The sequence below is a fragment of the Podarcis cretensis genome, assembly GCF_951804945.1.
Source record: "Podarcis cretensis genome assembly, chromosome: 10".
Lineage (NCBI taxonomy): Eukaryota > Metazoa > Chordata > Lepidosauria > Squamata > Lacertidae > Podarcis > Podarcis cretensis.
This window is the reverse complement of record NC_137179.1, coordinates 11686207-11709317: the sequence shown is the minus strand read 5'-3', so window position 1 is coordinate 11709317 and position 23111 is coordinate 11686207. Positions and strand designations below refer to the sequence as shown.

The following is a 23111-nucleotide window of genomic DNA, read 5'->3' as shown; positions in this document are numbered from 1 at the left end:
TAGGGTGTCTCTAGTTTCATCTGAAAAATGTTGGAGAGTATGGAATTGTCATGCATCTTTAAAATTAGAATGTCACCATTTGCTATATATTGTATGTCCGATGTAGGGGGATGTTGCTAACACACACACACACACACACACACACACACACACACAAAAATAAAAATAATTGTGTAGTTTCCTAAATCCAGAAGAGAGGGCTTAAATATAATTTGCAAGTAATGAGTAAAATGTGAAGAGTAAAACAATAAGAGAATAAGCCTAGGACTTGCTGATCAGAAGGTCGGCGGTTCGAATCCCCGTGACAGGGTGAGCTCCCGTTGCTCAGTCCCTCCTCCTGCCAACCTAGCAGTTCGAAAGCACGTCAAGTGCAAGTAGATAAATAGGTACTGCTCTGGCGGGAAGGTAAACGGTGTTTCCGTGTGCTGCTCTGGTTTGCCAGAAGCGGCTTAGTCATGCTGGCCACATGACCTGGAAGCTGTATGCTGGCTCCCTCGGCCAATAAAGCGAGATGAGCGCCGCAACCCCAGAGTCGACCACGACTGGATCTAATGGTCAGGGGTTCCTTTACCTTTAATAAGGCAGTCTGATCGTATAATAAATGGCATTCCCCCACATAGGATGTAATTACTTTTATGTGTCTCGCACTTTCTTGTTGCGCATGTCAGAATAGATTTTTTTTAGAGTCCGTAAAAATAAAAATATGATTCAACTGCACCTTTGAAGGTTAATGCCAGTTTCTGTGGTAGGGGAAATATTTCTCTATCCATCCTCCTTTCATTGTACACAAACCATAGGAACACCTCCCTCATGAGACGTATAGAAATGAATGAGGTTGGTGCAAGATGGCAAACTCGTGTGCGACCTCCATTCACATCTATTGGTGCTTCCATGGCACATTGGCCATTCAAGCGGTGCAAGTAAATTTAGATTATCTGGCGGGGTTGAGAAATACATACTGGCATATTGATGCCCGGCCATGTCATGTGGATTCAATGAAAAATGTGCATGCGTGGGCACCATCCATTCCACCAGAAACACCCATCTCGAAGCACCCTTGAACCCTAGGCTATGAAGGGTGCCTTTGGTTTGGCTGCCTTGCAGGGGCAGCCATAAAGATCTGTGGTTTTCTTTTCCTGAAGTGAAAACCCAAGAATGCAATTATTGATTATTGGGGAGAAGTATCTCAAACAAGTAGCAGAACTGAGATGAAGATAATCAGATCTGCCGAGAGGCAGAGAGAGAGAGATTTGCGTTTGGATGTGCAAGCTATTGCACATTTAAACCATGCACATGTGAGGGACAGCAATGCTTTTGTTTTGATTTATAATGTGTTGAGGAATACCTGTTGTTCTGAATGGGAAACAAGATGCTCAGTTTCAGGGCAGAATGCTAGAATTGTCGAGTTGGAAGGAGATAGGCAATAATGCAAGAATGCAACGATTTAGATATGCATTGTGAAAACAGCATATTACTTCCACATCACTCTGAACACGAGGGGCCAGCACATGGGATGCTGAGTAAAAAGGGGACAGATCCTGTGCGTCTCTATTGTCTTTGTGTGTCGAACATTACATACCAAAGCACTTGCTCAGATTGGTCTGTTTGTCAATGAAGACTTTAGCAGAAATGACATTTCCAAAAGGCATGAACATTTGCAGAATGTCCTGGTCTCCAAACTCCTGTGGGAGGTGATAAATGAAGAGGTTTGCTCCTTCTGGACCTTTAAGAAAAGAGGAAACCATCAGAGATCAGCTGCTTTTGTTTTGTATTGAGAATGTTCACTGAAGATCTTTACATTTCCATTGCAGGCTTCTGAAACACATATGTGTACAGGAAGATGCAACAAGCTACACTAAAAATAAGTTTGACTTTAACTTGAATGCCACTTCAGTTTTCTAGAAAACAAAGTAGCAACACTTGCAACATTTCTTATTAACTTCCCAAAGGCTAAGGAGAGCTTTTATATTTAAGGGTTGCTGTTATTTCGGGTGGGTTTCAATCACATACCACCAAATTTACGTTGTGTAGTTGTGGTTGATTTGGTAGCTTGTGCAACAAATCCACTCCCTGCCAAATAGACTTTTTGTAATAAGCAAAGTAATGGGGGAAAGCACTGGAAATTGTGAAATAATAATTGCTGGGCTCACTGTCATATAATGTTCCTGCAAACAAATCAGAACGAATACTCAATAAATAGCCAATGCCGTCTAACCTCCCTGTAAACTCTATGCAAACAAATCGGGATGAATGCTCAATAAACAGATTGTCTAGAAGCGAACTCGGCCACAAGAAAATGCATTTACTAGGTTTAGGGATGGGGAGAAATTTGATTAAGTTTGCACTTATAGGAGCGCCTACCAAATTCACATTTTCTGAAACAGCAAAAACAAAGCCACCCTCTAATATTTGCACTTCTCCTAATTTTGCAGCACAGTTTCCTGGCCAGATAACGTGTACAAAATTGTACATGCTAGGAGAAAGTGTGCATAAAAATGTGTGTATTAGTGAAAACGTATACAAAAATGCATGACGTTGCTTTGTAGAAATTTGGAGAAAACTGCATACAGAGATGCTGATGAATTTACAGGAGGATCCTGGTTTTTTTTTTTTTTAAATGCAAATGGCTGCAGAAATGTGGAGAAGTAAATTTTAAAACTGGGAAAGGAGAAAACGAGAGAACCAAAACTGTTAGATCCCTCCATCTCTAATGGGGTTGGGTTGAGAGCAGCAGTATGGCTTTTCTGCCTCCTCCTTCCTCTCTCTGAGGGCTCCCATATCCTTTTAAAAAGCCATTATTGAAGGATGGGTGGACCATTTGGAATAACATGGAAGGTGTTGAAGGAAGCTGCTGTATGAGTAGTGAATTGGCAAACTTGCCTGGGGGTGGGATTTGCTCATGCAGATGGGCCATCTCTTTGTGCAAGTGCTCCTCTGAACCCCCATTTATTTGCATGTTTACTAGGGAAAAAACGCTTCTTTTCCTAACATCTGCCCTTTGGTCAATGATACTAGTAATTAACTACCATACCTTTCATTCATTCGTTCATTTATTTTTTGGGGAAAGAATATAAGCTGCTTAGTAAATCTCTTAAGCAGTGCATCTAAACTGATTATCGATAATGCATCAATAAAATCAGTTTTAAAAACAAGTCTAGATAACTAAATCACGTGTCTTGAGTAGGCTTCTTGGAATAAAAAGGTTTCCAACAGGGATCTAGAACAGTATAGCAAAGGTGTTGTCTGGGCACTCCATGCAGGAACCCTTCAGATTAGGAAATGATATGGAACAATTGCCTCCAATGATTATGTACATGAGTTTACAAAAATAGCAAAACCATGGTGAATATATCTAATTTGGGGTACTGATGCCTGCAAACCCCCCTTTTTTCTGCTATGGAACTGTCCTGACCCCATTGCTTTTTATGACAGTCAAAACGAGGGTGCTACTTCCTGGTACACACTTTTTCCTTCCAGTTTAGAATTTGCAAGAAATATTATTGGTAATTCTGGAGTGATGTTAATGAGAGATGACTTGAGAACTAACACAGCAATGGGAGCTTTATCTTGGACATATCTTGAAAGGAGAGCGGGAAACCAGTTTTGGAAATCGTATTCAATTGAATCAATTTGGTAACAATTTGGAAAATCAATTTTTTTTAAATGGCCAAATAGAGAGAGAGGGGAAGAAATGAGAGTGTGTGGGGATCCCCTCCAATAAAATAACATAGTATCCCCCCCTTTGCTTTGGAGATCAGGGAGACAGAAGAGGGATGGATGAGAGGAGTGAAGAGGGCAGAGAGTGTGAGACAGAAGCCTTGTTTCATTAAGCATCTTATAATTAGTATTAATTTATTCTCAGTGTTAACTTACTGGGGTTTATTTTGCTCTACTTGCACTGAGTACGAAGCAATCAATCATTTGTTTGCTTTCCCTCAAGACCCTCAATTAAATAAGGAGCCCTTCAATGTAACGGCGATAGATCTTGTCATTAACCTCCAAATGCAATCTAGTTACAAAAGCCACGTGTTTGCAGTATACATGGAACCCAGACAGAGGAGCTCCCTTTGCACACAAGTGTGTGTTTAAAAAACAAAGCGCATTTCAGAATGCCCTTGATCAAAATGGCTGTTTGGCAAAAGCAGCCATGTGTGTTTTCGCACTTCAACAAAGGACGACAAAATTTATGAAGCAAATGCCATTGAGAGAAAATTTGGAGACTGGGAAATTAAATGTTTACAGGCCCCCTATATACTCTTTGTGCAGGATGTTTATTTACATGCACATACACACATATAGGGACGCGGGTGGCGCTGTGGGTAAAACCTCAGCGCCTAGGACTTGCCGATCGTCAGGTCGGCGGTTCGAATCCCCACAGCGGGGTGCGTTCCCGTTGCTCGGTCCCAGCGCCTGCCAACCTAGCAGTTCGAAAGCACCTCCGGGTGCAAGTAGATAAATAGGGACCGCTTACTAGCGGGAAGGTAAACGGCGTTTCCGTGTGCTGTGCTGGCTCGCCACGCTGGCCACGTGACCTGGACAGCGCTAGCCCCCGGCCTCTTAAGCGAGATGGGCACCCAACCCCAGAGTCGGACACGACTGGCCCGTACGGGCAGGGGTACCTTTACCTTTTACACACATATATAGGTAAAACTAAACTCCAGTTCTTATACCATCATTGCCTTACTAAAACCATGAGTTTGGAATTGATGTTGGGAAGCCTGATTTCGCTCCCACTGTCCTAAACTGAAGTTCTGCAAGAGGTTTAGTGGGATAATGGGCTATGGACAAGTTACTTGGTTTAAAACCTACCTGTTTCAAATAGCATTTGCAAGTCAGTGAGGGGGCATGGATGTCTTCATACAGCTTTTGATTTCAAAGCGTACGGGGTGGGACAGGGACATATCATTCTCAAAAAACTGCAGGATAGATGTGGATTGTGGATAATATTATGTGCACATAAGTTTCATAAATCAGTGCTGAGAGTACCCTAGATGCAGAGTGAATAGGAATGTATACAAAGTCCGAGTAACCCTCATTTCCAAGGTGAATCCTCTGTGTCTGGGCCTCTTTGAGATAAGGATAATAAAAAAACCAACCTTTCAAAATGAAAGTAAGCAAAACGAAAGAGAGGCCAAATACAATGATTAATCTGATTTATAATTTTCAAAAGAAACCTAGTACGCACATCTTGCAATGTATTTTTTTTTTGTTTGTCAATTGTGCTTAATTTTCAGTTGCCCCTAGTGCTGCGATTGGAGTGGAAGGATGGAACATGTGACTGCTTAGCATATAGTAAAGATAATGTAAATTCAGGGAAGGGACCACATGCCAGTTGTGTTGAGGCTCACATTGGAACAACGATCTCCTCTTTGCTTTCCTTTGTTTCTTATTCACCATTGACCAAACATGCTTACCTTCCTTCTGGCTGCCCGCAGCACTTTGTTGTTGTAACAAGCTCTGACTGTACAATGTCGGCAGTGCCGCCGCGGCATACTGCTGAATCCCTGAGTAGGCTTGGGTGAGGGCATCCATTGTGCCAGCTGTACCATTCGTCAAGCCTGTTGCACCGAGTCCTCCGTTCAGGGCGGCCATACCTGAGAGCATTTGAGCAACTTTACAAAAAACCCAACAATAGAGAAAAGAAATTGCACTTATTCATTAGTGCTTTCCAAACGTCATTGGCATTAATATGACACCGATGACAATGGCCATGCATGCAAAATAAAAATCCAGACAAATTCACCAGATGGCACAGAGAGAACAGCAGCAGAAACAGCAACAACATCCCCCCCGCCCCCATTCCCCCAAAATGTGCAAACACGAGACTTTGATAGAGAAATGACTTCGGCTACCAACTCAGTTTTCACATACAAGCTGTCGCTGGCACGTTTTGGGGTCATCGGGATGGCTCTGCTACAATGAATAGTTGACTACAGCTATATTCTTTCTGAGGAGGTAATTTATCTGCCTGGGCACCTCGTGTGATGGGCAAGGAGCATGGTAAACTGTAGTACTCTTCATCACAGCCTGAATTTCTGCATCAATTTATTATTTTGTATGGAGAAAGACTTCAGCTCCCACCATCAGCATGAAGTGGTACAACCCAGACCAGGGATGGGGAACCTCTGATCTTTCCAACTCCCATCAGCCTCAGCCAGTGTGGCCAATGGCCAGGGATGGTGGGAGCTGTAGCCCGGTGGAAAAACTACATTCTGAGCACCACTTCTGCTTGAACTGAAACTGGTCCTGCTTGGCATTCATACCAGTTGGCTGAGAAGGAGTCCCTTTTTCCGGTTCTCCATCCTGCGAAGGGATCACGGCTCAGCGGTAGGGTACATGCTTTACATGCAGAAGGTTCCAGGTTCAGTCTCTGAAAGCCATTCCAGTTAAAACTACCTGAATCTCAAGGAGCAGGTGATGAGAAAAACCTCTGCCTGAGACCGTCGTCGCAACGTGTTCATTGGCTTCTTCCGCACCGCCTGCACATGTGTGTGCAAGTGCACACGCTCACACTCTATGCAAAAGCGCCGGCGAACACACGGAGGGTGGATTCTAGAGGGTGATTTCAGCCCTCCATGTTTGCAAATTTGCCACAATCAGTTTCATTCTCTGAGCAGGGCTTTGAACAAACCAGATTGGCTGGGAGACTAAGAATGGCAGGAATAAGCCGCTTTGCGGTGAAGTGGCTTTCCAAAAAGGTATAAATTCTTGAATGGATGGATGGCTGGCTGGCTGGATAAATAAATAAATATCCCGTTAAAAGGATTTGCGCTAGGGCTGAGAAAGCAGCCAAGGAAGAGATGACAATGCAGGGCGTCTCCATCAGGTTCAGCTAAGAGACCAGCAACTTTTAGCTCCTTATCTTTTTGAACTTTTCCATTCCATCTGGTCATTATAAGAACCCCGTAGCTGATAACCAGCACCTGAGTTTGCTCCCCCCGCCTTATTTTTCTGTGTTGAGTCTTTTGTAGTATATGAGGTTGAGATCACTGACTGTCTTATTACCACTATCTGGAAGCTGTCTGGGAAGCGACTCCCCTTTGGGGCAGCTGAGGAATGGGTTAAAAAACACACACCCTATTTTAAAATAAATACATAGATGCCTCACTATGCCCTGGACTCCTGGGCTGCCGCCGCCAGCTGGAGTAGTAGTCGATAAAAAGATAAGTAAATCAATGGATAGGCTTGGTGCGAGGCGGCGCTATAGGTCTCTGAATCTTACAAATTCCCCAGAAATATTCAGAGTGAGGAACCGTAGTATAAGTTGAGCTATGCGAAGCAAAGGAAATGCCTTGGGGGGAAAATCAACACCTTCTGCAAGGCTGTGAAATGGTTCTTTCTCACTCTAAAAAAAAAAGTGTCAAGAGATCGGTTGCAGAACTAATTTAAGACAGGATTGGCAGTTGATGACAAGCCCCTGGGAGCGAGCCTGGTAGAAAGAAGAAGAGGAAGATGCTAACCCAATACTCCCTCGGCTTTTAAAACTATGTGGATTCTAGGACAATTCTACCCCCTGTGAGCATTTGATAATCAGCATAACCTCACCCTACAAGCCTCCTTTCTGTTTCCACCATGGTTTGTGCCAATTAAGAGGGTCTTAGTGCAAACATAATACTTTTTGAAATGAGTTTCATCCAGGCAGTGCTAACACTTGGCAGAGAGTTGTGACATTCCACAGCTTTTCTTCAAGGAGGTGTCTTGCACTTCTAACTTGTGGGGTTGCAGGAAGGGCGGAGGGGTGCAAAAAAGAAACGCCGCCGTTATCTGACACCACCAACACATAACACAAGCAAGAGAGACCAAGTATAGGAAAGGAGGACATATTTTACGCCCACTGTCTTGGGAGGGGGAACTATTCAAATTCCTGCAAGAAGAAGAAGAAGAAGAAGAAGAAGGAGAAGAAGAAGAAGAAGAAGAAGAAGGAACAACAACAGATGCATGCACACACCTAACAGTAGTTAATTAGAAAGGGGGGGGGGCAGAAATGAGAAGCTTCAACAGGGAATAAGCACAGTAATTGTGAGATACAATCTGCTGGGTTATTTTATGCTTTCCAGAGAAATGGTGAGTGGGAGGTGGGACTATTTTTTCCTCTTCATATGGGAACAACATGACATTTTGACAGTCTTGCCTGCTCCAATATCCAATGTGTGAGCCAGACTTCAGTGCAGATGGATGCACAGCAGGTGTGTGGTACGCACAAGTCACCTGTGTGCACACACAGAAACACCCAGTGGTGGTCCTGGCTCTAGCAGCAATGCCCGATCTACAGCAAACACTGCGTTTCCCCCAAAATGTTTGCATGCATCTCCCTAAAGGGAAGTTTTAGTTAAAGCCTTACTGTTCCCTAACCTCTTGTTGTGAGGGATCTCCTCAACATTCATTGGCTCGCCCCCACACATGCAGCTGGGATAAAGGAAGATGGGGATGGAGAGAGAAGGAAATCACATCCTATGGGGCAGGGAAGACACAAACTCCTCCCTGTCACAGAACACTGAAAGGTATCAAAACTCTTACTGGGGAGAAATCTGGTGTTCCGAATGGAATTCTGATTCCATCTCAATCAGCGCACCCAGATAGCATTTAAAATGCCGCCTTGTTTTATTTACAGGTCACAGATATCCCACAATGGTAGAATAGAATGGCATTGAAATAGGCAGGTCCTTTCTATGCCATTTATTCCTCAAATTACCATACTAAACATGTTGGTCCTCATAAAGACATAATTGACCCAGCGGTTTTCTTCCTGGTGAAAAACATTTATTGTAAAAGTGCCGTGGGTACCAGCACAAACTGGCTGCCACTGACATCCAGAAAGGTCCTTCATACAGGTGAGTACTGTCTCATAAAACTTTGGCCTCAGCTTATGGAAGACATCTGAAGGCAGCCCTGTTTAGGGAAGCTTTTAATGTATTTTAATATTTTGCTGGAAGCCGCCCAGAGTGGCTGGGGAAACCCAGCCAGATGGGTGGGGTATAAATAATAAGTTGTTGTTGTTGTTGTTGTTTTGTTATACACTCTGCCTTGTGTTCCAAGCTGCATTTGTGCTAGCACGTTGGCACTGGTACAGTGCAAAATAATGGGGTGTGCATCTGAGCTTCCCTGCTGACAGGTGGGCAGTTAAACAAAATTTGCTGGAAAAGACACTGCAATGTCAACAGTGGTGTTTGCTGCTGCTGGGTTTAGGGCTGTGGAAATTGGCTGTGTAACAGTGGCAGAGGTGTAAAAAAAAAAAAAAGTAACAGGCAACCTTGGCTCTCAGAAACGCTTGATTTTTCAAAACAGCTTCTCTTATGCATGGTCATATTATGCTTGGACGTTATCAGTATCTTGAGCTAAAGAGACAAATCCATTGAGCCTTTGTGAGAAGCAAGACCCCTGCTGCACAAGGACCCATGCAGCCTCACACAATTACTTTCATTTGGGCACCAAGTAGCCCTTTCTGTCTTCAGCACAACCCCTTCTCCCAAAGCCTCACAATGACAAGAGATTTACGAGACACACGCACACCTACACACAAAAAGGACAAGTAAGAAATTCGACAGCAAGGACAAGAAGAGCATCATGCCGAGAACTGAAGCAAGCAACTTATACTGAGGAGGACATCCATTCCTCTGGGTACACCGTGATAGACTAAAAACTGGTGATGGCCAAATACATCCTGGCATTGCAGGAGGAAATGCAGGGAGCAGCAGCAGCAGCAGCTGGAAATTATGCAGGAAGTAGGAAAGGCAGCCAAACTAATAACCCCTGACCCCACTGCCTTTGAGTGAAAGCAAACAGCAAACCTGCACCCAAACTGTACAGGGCCACTTCTTTGTAGCTGACACACTTTGTAGCTGAGAAACGTTCTGCTTGCCAGCTGACCTAGAAGCATCTCTGTGGAAGGGGCTTTTTAGACGATACAAAACAGGCATGCTTCTGCGCCTGATCCTGACCCCACATAAAGAACCAAGAAGGGAACAGCACCTTGCCCTAGCACATGGGCCCCCTCCCTGGGCACCGGCAGGGAATGCTCCACCCTTGGGACTTTTCTGTCACCAAGGCAAGCATCAGGGTTGTGTGCTCACAGTTAACTTTTAGCTGAGCCCTGAGCCTATCTCACACAGTTTCAAGCATGCTTTATCGTTTTTAAGAACGACGATTTCATTTTCAACACCCCTGAGGGGTTGCTCACCTTCCAGTACACATGGCTGGAAGAGAGCCTCGGGTACACACGCCTTCTGCCACACATGGAAAGTTAGGTGTGAACCGATCCCTATGTGCCCACGTCCACCCACAAGTATTATCTCCAATCATCAAAAAGAGGCAGACACGTTGCGTGGGTCCTGTAGGGATGCATGCTGCACTTTGAACACACTGGATGTGCTCCTTATGCCCTTTTGCATCTGCGAACACACTTGTGGGGGTGGTATAAACCGATTCTAACCAGTTGGCAAAGCTTTTGACAGGCAACACCCTACATCAGAAGCACAAAGCAGACCCAGAAGTTGGTAGGTGTGTGTGTGTGTGTGTGTGTGTGTGTGTGTGTGGACTGAGCTCCCTGAGAAGGGAGAAAAACCAAGTAAGCAAGGTGAGAACAGAAAGATAACAGGAACACAAAATATGCCCCAATTATGGGAAAGAAAACACGAGACTCAGACATTTGTTAAACATAAGTACAACAAAAATCACTGACACCAATGAATACAAGAGGCATTTCTCTTTTTAAGAAATGCAGACCTCTAATAGCCTCCTGTTCACATCTACATATACTACCTATTAGTCCACTTTGTGATTCTGATCAAACAAGCTACTACTGATCATCAAATAATTCTTAACAGGTATTCTGAACTGACACAAACGGGCCTGCAACGCCAACTACACTCTTTGTAGTCAAGACTCCTGTGCCAGCCGAGAAGCTGAGATTCCTTAACTGCTCTTTCCTAGTATGAGCAGCCAAAGAGGCTCTGCCAGTTACACACCTCACTTGTTCTCTCCTGCGTTTGCCCGTGCCTTGGCTTGCGAACGAGAGAAAGGGAGGGCTACACGAGGTCTGATGGGGCTCAGGAGGCTGCGCCAAATGCCAAGGCCGCCAGCTGCCTATCTCCAAAATAGACTCCTTCCTACGAAACCTCACGCCGAGTAAACCAGCTAATCTCTTAAGACCCTAGAAACAGATTTCGCGAAGATGCTGCTATGAACTAGCGCTGCTAAGCCCCTGGAATGCATTCCAAGGAAATACCAATTCTTTGCTGTACGGTGCCTAGTCATGAGAGGAGGCTGGACACTGACAGGGCAGCAGATTACGGAAGGGGGCAGCCTCCCGTAACTTAGTGTCCCCACACAGATGTTTTGGTCTACAGCTCACATTATCCCAAGCTGTAGTTGAAAGCATCTGAAGGACGCCAGGTTGGGGCCAGCTGGATTAGGGTTTTCAGATAGGTCAAGGACCCTGTACTACACCCCATATCTGAAACTGGGCACCCTGTTTCTTTGATAATGGGAGAACTGCTGGTAACTTGCCCAGCACAAACAAGAGAACAACTCTGGCTTCTATATTTCAGTGTGAATGGTAAAGTGTGCAAGGCTGTGGTATTTAGGTTACAGTAATGTGTGAGACTGATCTGACACCGATAAATCATAGAATTGTAGAGTTGGGAGGGACCCTGAGGATCATCTAGTCCAGTGGTTCTCAACCTGTGGGTCCCCAGATGTTGTTGGACTACAACTCCCATCATCCCTGAGCTCCGGCCTTGCTAGCTAGGGGTGATGGGAGTTGTAGTTCAACAACATCTGGGGACCCACAGGTTGAGAAAGGCTGACCTAGTTCAACCCCCTGCAATGCAGGAATATATAGCTGTCCCATATGGGAATCGAACCTGCAACCCTGAAGTTATCAGAACTGTGCTCTAACCAACTGAGCTATCCAAATACACAACTCCGTTCTTTTCATCTGTGATCTAATTAATACAAGAAAAGGAGATTCTGGCTAAACATCAGAAATAACTTTCTCATGGTAAGAGCTGTTCAACAGTTGAACAGACTCCCATGAGCGGTGGTGGTCTCTCCTTCCTTGGAGGTTTTCAAGCAGAGGTTGGGTGGCCATCTGTCATGGGATGATCTCGTTGAGATTCCTGCATTTCAGGAGGTTGGACTAGATGACCCTCTACGATTCTATGACTGAGTTGTCAATGGGTTTCAATGGGCATACTCTGAGTATGACCTACTACACTTAAGCCTATTGTCAGAGCTTTGCTCTAGGTCCCAGCTCACAGAGGACCAACGCTAGGCTGTAGCTATGTACAAAAGTCTTTATTGAGGTTCAGTTTCCATTTTAAAGCCGCAGCGCGCAGCTCTACGTCTCAACCCTAGACCGGCGAAGTCCCGTCTGAGTCTCCGCCCCTTCCACACCAGTTTAAGACTCTCGCCTTGCTCCACCTCTTCCTAAGTTCCTTTCTCCTCTGGGCCCTCCTGCCCGCTAGGGTTTCATCCTTTCTGGACTCCTCTGACGCTGACCCTGATGATTCTTCCCCCTCCTTCCGGTGGGCTTTAGGACCTGGTTCCCTATCCGGGCTACCTTCTGTGCCGCTCGCCTGTACATTTGAACTTGGCGCGCGCGCCCAGCCTGCAACTTTCCTCTTGACCGTTCCCTCGCTCTCCGATGGAGGCGTGGCCACTCCTGACTCATCTTCTCTCGCTGGTGGTGAATATGTGGGCTCTGATACCTGGGACTCCTCCCCCCCACTACGCTCTGGTGGGGAAGCTGGTCCTGATTTCCAACTGCTGCTCTGGGAGTCCCCGCTGGCCCCTTGCTTCTGGGGTGTCCCCCTTGGGTCCCCCCTTGCCCTGCCCATCGGCGCCCCCTTCTGTGAATCTTCCGATTCGCTGGAGAGGCTCACGGAATCTATCGGGCTGCTGTCATCTTCTCCTACGCTGCCCTCGGATTGCTCCCCCTCGCTCTCCATCTCCTCTCCTCCCTGCGCTCCCGCTGAGTCCCTGACACCTATGTTCTTAGAGACACTGGGATTGAGGTCCACATGGACATCAGTATTGGGGATCATATAGACCAGGGGTGGGGAAGTGGGGGCCCTTCAGATGTTACTGGATTCCTATCAGCCCCAGCTAACACACCCAATGGTCTGGGGTGATGGAATTGGGAGGACCACATGTCCCTCATTCATGATGAGGAGGAGTCTGCTTGAAATGAGTTGCACACGAAATTTGCCAGTTCTGACCCAATCGAGCTTTGCCCACATCAGACCGCCTCATGGACTGCATCAGGTAATATGCAATGCCTTATGCAACTGTCTTCTGGAAGCCATAAATGAAACTACCACTATTAACGGGGGCACACTCTACACCTCTTGGGCTTAGCAACAGCCCACCGTAATTGTGTGCTGCTGCTGCTGCTGCTACAAGCAGCAGCTACTACTAGCAATAGCAGCAGCAACAGGAGCCTCTTTGCTATTCTGTTCTCTTTCAAATGGAAACAGCATCTGGCTCGTCTGAATCTGAAGATGATTGGCCTTGAGAATCAACGCTAGCTGCCCAAGCACAAACCTAACTATGTTCACACCCTGCAAGAGAAACACAATGTTGTGAGGAAATGTTAGCAATGGCGTTCGCGGTCCTTCAACGAGGCAAGACCCGTTCAGGCCAAGTCACTGTGGATACCCAGAACAGAACTTTGTCAGTTTCACCCCATGTATTTTGCACATGTCTTTTTCATAGTAACATTCACTGTATTATAAACGGTCAAGTGTTCCTACGGTGATTACAGGGAAATTGCTGGAGTGTCCACCACAGCAATAAATACTCACTGTTTACGGTACCTGCTAGTGCATTAATATTATTCAATCCAACAGTGGCTCCTGCCAATCCTTGGAGAGTCCCCAGAGAAGTCAAGGAATTCATGGCCGCCCCAGCTGTGGAATTTGCTGTTGATGCAGCCACTAAAGGAGGCAAAAAAAAAAGGGAGAGGGAAATGGAGCGCCCAGTTATTCACCCACAAAGAACCATTAAGTTCCATGCACTCTCACAGTGATAAACCACAGCATTCTTGCTGCAAATGTAAGGAATCAGACAACCTCTAGTACTTGCTTTGATAACTTATTTTTTTTAAAAATAAAATAAAAAGTAGCAGGCTGAAACCTAGGATCAAGTCACATGACACCACTTTTCTAGGACAAATGGACTTTAAAAAAAAATAAAAAAAATAAACTGAATTCATGGTAGTGTGTGTCACATTCAAGCCAATGCCAAGATGGGGGAAAAGAGAGCAGTCAAAGATGCAGAGTCATGATGATCTGTTGTAACAATCTGTCCTATCATTAGACCAACCACAATTTGATGCCAGCCAAATGGGAAGAGGCTCCTTGGGGGGGAAAGGGTGGGATAAAAATTGAATTAGTGAACAAATTAATAAAACAGCTTCTTAATTCCACCTGGGCTTACTTGAATAGGCTGTTGTTTTTATATAAATACATACTGTGCGACTCTGGAGTATAACGGAGGAGACCGGACGTAATCAGAATACAGTCATACCTCTTGTAGCGTTCGCTTCATGTTGCAGATTTTCAGGTTGCGAACGCGGCAAACCCGGAAGTGTATACTTCCGGGTTTCACCACGCGCGCATGCGCAGAAGCGCTCTATCGCGCTCCGTGCTTGCGCAGAAGTGCCGCTCTAGTTGCAGACTTTTTGGGGTGCGAACGGCACCCTGGAACGGATCGTGTCACTGTATTGTTTTCCTAGTGTAGATGTTGAGTGGCTTCCTTTAAGGAAACACATGCTCCAGGATTTTGTTGGGAAATTTGGAGCAATAAGAGAGTTCAACAGTAAGATATCCCTTGCACATATTTTCTGGAAGCAATGGATACAACCAGACATACTTCTGAGTAAACATGCACATCAGCACAGTGTAAGGCTGCAGCCCTGAGGTGCGTGGCGTAAAAACTGAAAATGGTTCAATTGCCCTGTTCAAGAGTGGAATTGAGAGCAGAAAGAAAGACCACTCTTGTGTTCCTCTGTCCTTTTGCAGGACATTGATTCCAAGTGGAACCAATTTTAAAAAAAGGAGAATGGACAGGACAAGATTTTCATATTATCAGAAGCAGGCCTAAATTCCTCTCCAGTATGGATGTGTGTATGTGTGTCCAGGGACCTTTTGGGTCCAAGTTGACTCCTGGTCCTTCCGGAACCTCCCTGACATCCCCTTTCCCTTTAGCCCTACCCAATTTAGTGCTCCAACATCAGCTGGGCCAGGGTGTTAGGTATCTTCTGGCTACGCGGTTGCATCCTAAATGTCCCTTGAACCCATTGTTCTTGCCTTTTACATCATGCATCTGTTGTGGCCATTTCCGGGAATGAATGCATGGTGAAAGCGACCCCGAGGGTGAATTGCAACTGAGGAATCTCAACTAAAGCATTCATGGCAGACGGCCACCCAACCTCTGCTTAAAAACCTCGCCACCTCCCAGGGGACACCGTTCCACTGTCAAACAGCTCTTACTGTCAGAAAGTTCTTCCTGGTGTATGATGTTAGTAGACTGTTCTCATACCGCACCGAATCAGTGGGAAGAAGTCCAGATTTCCTACTCAGCCGGTACTATATATATGCACGAATAATTCAGTTCTGCAAATTGGACACTGAAATCATTGCCTGGGCTGGGAGCATAACTATTTGCCCCTCCACTCCTTAGATAAAATGGTTGTGTCCAGTTGACTGCATTAGTAGCTGACATATTGCTCAAAACACAATGAGGCAGGTTGCAAGTATGATGAAGAACTTCTAAGGTGGTTGAATAGGGGCTGTTGACTACACCTTTAGTGCACATGAAATTATGAGTGGAGTTATTCCTTTTCATAAGGCGCACATATAGCAGGAGGTGCTTACGCTGATGCTGGCATTAGGGCTGGGTGATTTATCGTCCCAAACCGATTTGAAATCCATATTGTGATATCGATTTCATATGTTTTGACCTGACAATATATAGCAAATCATGATGTATATATATGTGTGTGTCTGTGTGTGTGTGTGCTATGCAAAAATCACAGTGTGGGAAATACTGTGAAGCCAGATAATGCTTCTCTCGATTCCTACAGCCCCTGTTAACTCTGCCATTTTATTTTATTATAAATTATTTATAATTTATTATTTATACCCCACCCATCTGGGCAACAAATCAGAACAGGCACTGGCAAAAATCATGATACAGGGAAAACTGTGAAGCCAGCCAATGCCTCTACATAGCTCCTTCCTTATTTCAGCCATTCTGATATATCGGTAGATAGCAATGTTTAGCTGGAGATGTATCACGCTGTTGAAAACCAGGCATCGCCCAGCCCTAGTTGACACGGCAAGTGATGCTTTCATTAACTAACGCCATATTCATTAACAGCTAGTGAAAATCTATTTGATACTGGAAGTGGGGGGAAATTACAAATTGATGTCTTCCAGAACTCCCACCACAGTGAATCAAGCAGACACTCAAACTCTTGTTGTTCTGAAATGAATAATCTCTCAGCAGTGCTTAATAAACAGCTGGAGGTTGTCCCTGGATTCCTAGAAAATTTGATGTACTGACAGCATAATGCTTCCAGGCAGCTTTTCTTGATGTTGCTGCCCCATTGTTGGTTAGCCTAATTGTTACAGAAGATGAAATGTATAACATTCACACATCCAGGGGTTTTGCCTTCAGGAGTTATACTTTGGCAGCTCTTTGTCTTGGTCACAGCAAATTGATTCTTTTCTCTGTTTTTTTGCTGGGAATGTTATCCCCCGAACATTAATAGATTTCAAAAGGGAAGTATTCTTGAAGCAATGAATGAATCATGATGACATTCCCTGGGTATGTTCAATGAAAGTGCATGTGGGCAACTGCAAATGTAATTGTAGTTCTTATTAAGAGCCAGTGTGGTGTAGTGGTTAGGAGCAGTGGACTCGTAATCTGGTGAACCGGGTTTGATTCCCCGCTCCTCCACATGCAGCTGCTGGGTGACCTTGGGCTAGTCACACTTCTCTGAAGTCTCTCAGCCTCACTCACCTCACAGAGTGGTTGTTGTGGGGGAGGAGCGGAAAGGAGATTGTTGGCCGCTTTGAGACTCCTTAGGGTAGTGATAAAGCGGGATATCAAATCCAAACTCTCTTCTCTCTCTTCTAATTGCTAGGTTATATCCCTTCTCCCTGAGACACTAGCCTTCTGTCTGCAGGGATCTTTATTTGCTATGGGGGAACATTTCATTATTGAGACCCCACCCTCTGCACATGCTGTCTCTAGTGATACAGCCCAGAAACAAATCGAACCCTCAAAGTGAGAGCTATGATTGAAATGTATTCCACTCCTCTTTTTGTAAAAAAACCCCCACCATACAATAGCACAATATTCTGCCTCTTAGAAGGGCATTGGCAATTTAGGTATCTGTTTGTTTTCTGCATCGTGACCTACAGCAACTTTGTGGGGAGATTTCCATTGGATAAATGATGAGTTAAACCCCTTCTCGCACCTTCAAGGCTGTGATTCAGTCTTCACCCCATGGATGCACAGGCAAATAAGAACACATTGGGAGATCAGATTACTGATCATCCATACCATGTCTAGTTTAGCCCTAAAAGGTTGGACAAATTCTTAGAGGAGAAATATCACTTATCTCTCTTAGTTTAGACCTACAGAGACTATTTTGCTTTGAAAAATTGGATTTTCCCTGCGCAACTAGGTTTGTGCTGCAATTCCCACATGCGCTACACATGGGGATAAAGTAAATCCCATTGAAAACAGAGGTCCTTCCTGGGTGTACAGGTTTTGGGCTCCACTGCTATTCAAGGATCACGTTGGCTTTAACCAACTGCCTGAAGATGGGGAATTGTGCAAGGAATTTAATCTCTAAGGAATTTAATCTCTCTCTCCCTCTCTCTCCCTGTATAACTCCAGTGAACTGAGGCTGCCTGCAGTCCTAAAGGTAAAGGGACCCCTGACCATTAGGCCCAGTCGTGACCGACTCTGGGGTTGCGGTGCTCACCTTGCTTTACTGTCCACAGACAGCTTCCGGGTCATCTGGCCAGCATGACTAATCCACTTCTGGCGAAACAGAGCAGCGCACAGAAACGCCGTTTACCTTCCTGCCGGAGTGGTACCTATTTATCTACTTGCACTTTGACGTGCTTTCGAACTGCTAGGTTGGCAGGAGCAGGGACCGAGCAACGGGAGCTCACCCCGTCGTGGGGTTTCGAACCACCGACCTTCTGATCGGCAAGTCCTAGGCTCTGTGGTTTAATCCACAGCGCCACCCGCATCCCATGCCTGCAATCTTACACCCACTTAAAAGGGAGTAAGCCCTATTGCAAGGCTGAGAAACTTGCTGCCCTCCAGATATTGTTGGATTCCAGCTTCCATCGGTTTCCGCCAGCATGGTCAAGGGTCAAGGCTGATGGGAGCTGGAACCAACATTGGGAGAACCATGGGCTCACTGTCACTGCCTTGTTGAATTCAGAGAGGCTTACTTGGAATAGACATGTTTAGGATTGCGCCGTGAGGGTCCCAAACCCCATGAGCTCCAATTATTCCATGTGATAATAACCACACTTCTGAGTTTTTAGTTGATTCCTGGAAGGTTATGTGTTTTTAAAAAACTTCTTGGATATGATTGAAAATGTGGAGGGGGGTGGATTTAATCCCTTTGCTGAAGGTAACCCTGGGTGGCGATTCAAAAGAGCACATCAATCCAGCTATTGAGCATGAGTGACTGGCATTAAGCTACCTGCCCTTTCCAGAAATCTATCTCCAGCCAACCAGAATATTTACTTCATTCAAACTGCATTACTGCATGTTGTGAAAAACTGCATCTATTAAATTCAGCTGGGGGGAAAGCATACTGACTAGAATGTCCGTTTGATTTTATAAATGGCCCATAGCTTGCATTAACAGCATGCCTAAGAATCAAAAATGATTCGCCCCTCCTTTTGATCTTTCACTAGGCGGTGATAAAACGGAAAGCTTTCTTTCCAGCAAGCTTTCTAGAATGTTGCACTAAAAGAGCCATGGAGAAATCAAGCAAGGGACCCTCATCCTGTTTCCAGCAGCGGCTAGACATGTGCTTGCAGAAAGCCTGCAGGAAACAGTCTTTTCATGTCGACAGTCCACAGCTCCTGCTGTTTGGTTCCAACTTAGTTCTCAAAGGTTCTGTAAGACAGACTACAACGGGCAAAATTTGCAACCATTTGTTAAAGCTACTCCGCCGGCTACACCCATTCCTTGAGATGTCTGATTTGCCTAGTGACACATGCCTTAGTTATACTCCATTCAGATTACTGTAACATGTTCTATGCAGGCTGCCTTTGAAAAGTGCTCAGAAACTTTACCCGGCTCAAAGAACTGCAGCCAGATTGCTGACCAGGGCTAGTTATAGGGAGCATACAACCATTAGGGTTTCTATGAAATGTCCTATACAGGTGTATCAAGATAACAGGTCCTGTTTGGCTTTGCTGAACTCAGAGAGTTGCAAGCAAAGAACCAAATACTTGCAGAACCAAATACTTGCAGATTGCATTACATCGTGCAAGAGAGTGTATTCAGAAATGACTCATTCAGGTGTCCTACGTGCCAGGAAACAACTTCCTTGCTACAACAGTTCCGCTGGCTGTTTCCGGGCACAGTTCAAAGTGCTTGCTATCACCTACAAAGCCCTACAGGGCTTGAGTCCAAGCTAACTGAAACACTGTATTCCCTCATAGGAACCTGCTTGGGTTCTGAGCTCTTCGGGAGAGGCCCTCCCCTGGGGTCCTGCCACTCTCACAGACACACTTTGTGGGGGTGAGGGAAAGGGCCTTCTCGGTGGTGGCTGCTCTCAGACAGCTTTGGAACTTCCTCTTTAGAGAAGCCAGTCTGGCTCCCTCCTTGCTGTCCTTCTGCCAGCAGGTGAAGACTTTCTTGATTTTTGCACCCTCCCGGGTCTGCGGCCTTGGAAGGGGCCAACCTACCCAACCCCTATGGTTGCCCCAAGTATTTCCCATCCCTACTTAGAGATTGGGGGATGGGGAATTGAACCTGTGGACTTCTGTGGTCAAGGCATTGGCTCTGCCACAGAGCTATGGCTCTCTCTGCCCCCCAGGGATATACTTACAGCAGCTGCAGTGTGTAAAAGGAGTATGCGTGCGCTGCGTGGGACTTTCATGGTTATGTATCCCTGTGACAGAAGCACAACATGGAGGGGAAGGCCTCTGGACTTTGCATAGCAAATGGGTGAAAACTGCTTAAAAAAAACTGACCGTCTGCTAGAAAGGTCCTCACTCTCATTTCATCTTCCAGGCAGGTATTTGTCAGTTTGGGGGATACGGGCAGGTAAAGGAGCCCTTTGTGGTTGGAAGACAACTGCAGCGGACTCCCAAATGCTGAAATAAAAACAGGGACAGAAGAAAATGTCCAAGATCAGCGTCCCATTGCCCCCAAATTGCCAGTAACCAGGCAGGTCACTTCTTACCTCACCTGAAGATTAGCTTTGTAATGAGTAACAGTGGCTGATATAACGAACTTCTCTGATAGTCTGTTTATTTTATTTTTAAAGATCAAGCTGCGTTCTGATGTAAATTGGTTCCCTGTGTCAGCTTGCACATTAAATGAAAAAGTGCTTCCTTCACTTACATTTGTCTTAGGACAGTCTACATAAAGTAAGAAAAGTGTTTGCTAACCTTATCGGGTAGACTCCCTCCGGTTGAGAGCTGGCATGCTGCACATAACTAATGCCCCTATTACATTACAGCACCTTTCCAAGAACTCAGTTAATTAGCCTTTGATGGATTAGACGTCCCTTAATATGCCACAAAACATCTAGGCCCACACAAAAAAATGTGCCGGCGCTTTTGAGCGAACTGCGAGACCTGGTGCTTGTGGTTGCAACAAGCCGCTTAATATTAAAGCTCCTTCAGGTGTGGAGTTTTATTAAGCTTCAAATTAATTCTGATGGCTTAGAACTCACAGCCTGCTTCTGGTCAGTGCTTCTCATAAATCGCTGTGGCGTACAAGGTAGCATGTCTACCCTGTGCGCGGCATAGCTGACAGCAGCGCTTGATGACGCTGTGGCAGCAAATAACCTGAACAAGCCAGCAATATAGCTGTGTGCTGGTTTGTACGTGCAGAATGTCTAAATAGTCTTCCTCTGGGTCCTGTGTGACTGTGTGAGCGCAGATATGGATCTTAGATGCGCGTGGGATGGGCCCAGAGTATGAATCAGCTTAGCGCTTCCGGATCCATTGACCGCCCCGGGCCCCAATGTAGCATGGAGAGACTGCAGTACTTTCCAACATTTCACTGGCAAATAGTTTGGTGGGAAGGAGGTATTCCGGTAGCATCCCTATTCTCATGCCAGAGATAATAGCCCAACCTAGGGTTGCCATATTTAGAAAAGTGAAAATCCGGACAAAAGTTGTTGAGCAGGTTTTGGCAAAGCTGTTGAGCTATTTTCTCAAATTAAAAAAAGAGAGATTTTTAACTATTTTTGAAAGAAATTCACAAAAATCTACATTCCTGGCATGTCTGAATTTCAGCAATTTCCGTCCGGACGCTGTTTAAGATGGCTGAATACCAGCTATGTATGGCAACCCTACCCCAACCTCTTCTCTCTAACACACACACTATTGCAAATGGTGGAAAGGTTCTATTCTACTGTATGTTGTGTTCATCTGATCCACCCTAGCTTCTTCTGTAGAGAAGGACAAAACACACCTGTTGTTAAAAAATATATCAGTGTGACCAGCAGACAGAACGCAGGGCAGGGCAGTGCAGATACAAACAGGCACAAATCTCAATAGATGGAAACACTGGGAACCAGTGTCCCTGCACCCTGATGCTGTCTCCCATGTAAAATCGAGGTCAAGGCTGCCATTCAAAGGTGCTTGGAACACCCAAGCCACACCTCTGCACATACTGTGGCCATCATAATGACAGGCATTTTGACTGCTTAGTCAGCTTAATAATAAGGGCTATAAACGCCATCTCCAACTCCGTGAAAGATTCCATCAACGGTGTCTCCGAAAATTTTTACACATCACTTGGGAAGACAGGCAAACTAATACCAGTGTACTGGAAGAAGCAAAGATTGCCAGTGTTGAAGCAATGATTCTTCAACATCAACTTCATTGGACTGGTCATGTTGTGCGGATGCCCGATGATCGTCTTCCAAAGCAACTACTCTATTCTGAACTTAAAAATGGAAAGCGTAATGCTGGTGGTCAACAAAAGAGGTTTAAAGACTATCTCAAGGCAAATCTTTAAAAATGTAGTATAAACACCAACAATTGGGAAACACTGGCCTGCGAGTGCTCCAGTTGGAGAACAGCCTTTACCAAAGGTGTCATGGGCTTTGAAGACACTCGAACTCAGGATGCAAGGGAGAAACGTGCTAAGAGGAAGACACGCTTGGCAAATCCACACCGTAACCAATGTCCCCACTGTGGAAGGATGTGTGGATCCAGAATTGGCCTCCACAGTCACCTACAGACTCATTGTTAAAACTGTGTTTATGGAAGACAATCTTACTCGGCTACGAGTGATCACCAAAGAAGAGAAGAAAGAAGAAGGGCTAGGGCCAAACTAGACATGACAAGGGAGGTGTGTGGTAAGTGTTGCATAGTTTGAAGTAGCTGCATGTGAATGTACCTGTGCGTTTTCCCCTGCAGCAGAGGAAAAGAGGCCTTTTTCCAGCCTGAGAAACGCAACCTTCCAGGGGCCGCGTGGGGTGGGGCCAGAGGCACGAGAAGGCACAACAAGGTATGTGACTTTGTACAGGAGGCTGCCTTCCAGCTACACAAAAGCCAGAGGTTTCTACTGACATGCAGATCTCCAACCAGGGACAAGAAATCCCTTCTTATACTTCAAGAACACATTTCAGTCAAGAGGCCTGACCTGGGTAGGTACCAAAGATACCGAGAAAGACCGAGAGGGCTTCACTTGCCCAAGGACCAGCAGTTCTGCACCCATTCCACAGGGTAACAGATACAAAGGAGAGGGAGGAATTGAAAGTGAAAATTAAATGGGATTTACAATTTAAAATAGAACAAGAGAAAGGGGGAAATGCTACTTTGAGCTTCATAAACTGCTGGAAGATCCTTCCGGGTTGTGAATCTTCTGCATCACACAGC

The 23111-nt window shown here is 45.4% G+C and overlaps 1 protein-coding gene across 30 annotated transcripts in view; it reads right to left on the bottom strand.

Annotated features, from left to right (window-relative positions):
- Nucleotides 1–23111, bottom strand: part of CELF2 (CUGBP Elav-like family member 2) — a 561934-nt gene that overhangs the window by 10214 nt on the left and 528609 nt on the right. For 8 of the 30 annotated variants that reach the window (XM_079992647.1, XM_079992622.1, XM_079992633.1 and 5 more), the window contains 4 exons: nucleotides 20244–20366; nucleotides 13803–13934; nucleotides 5415–5612; nucleotides 1580–1723 (listed from right to left, as the gene is read on the bottom strand). In XM_079992647.1, the coding sequence (XP_079848773.1) occupies nucleotides 1580–1723; nucleotides 5415–5612; nucleotides 13803–13934; nucleotides 20244–20366 (597 nt within the window). The remainder of the gene's footprint in view (nucleotides 1–1579; nucleotides 1724–5414; nucleotides 5613–13802; nucleotides 13935–20243; nucleotides 20367–23111) is intronic. The other 22 variants (XM_079992629.1, XM_079992641.1, XM_079992628.1 and 19 more) reach the window with 7 other exon arrangements.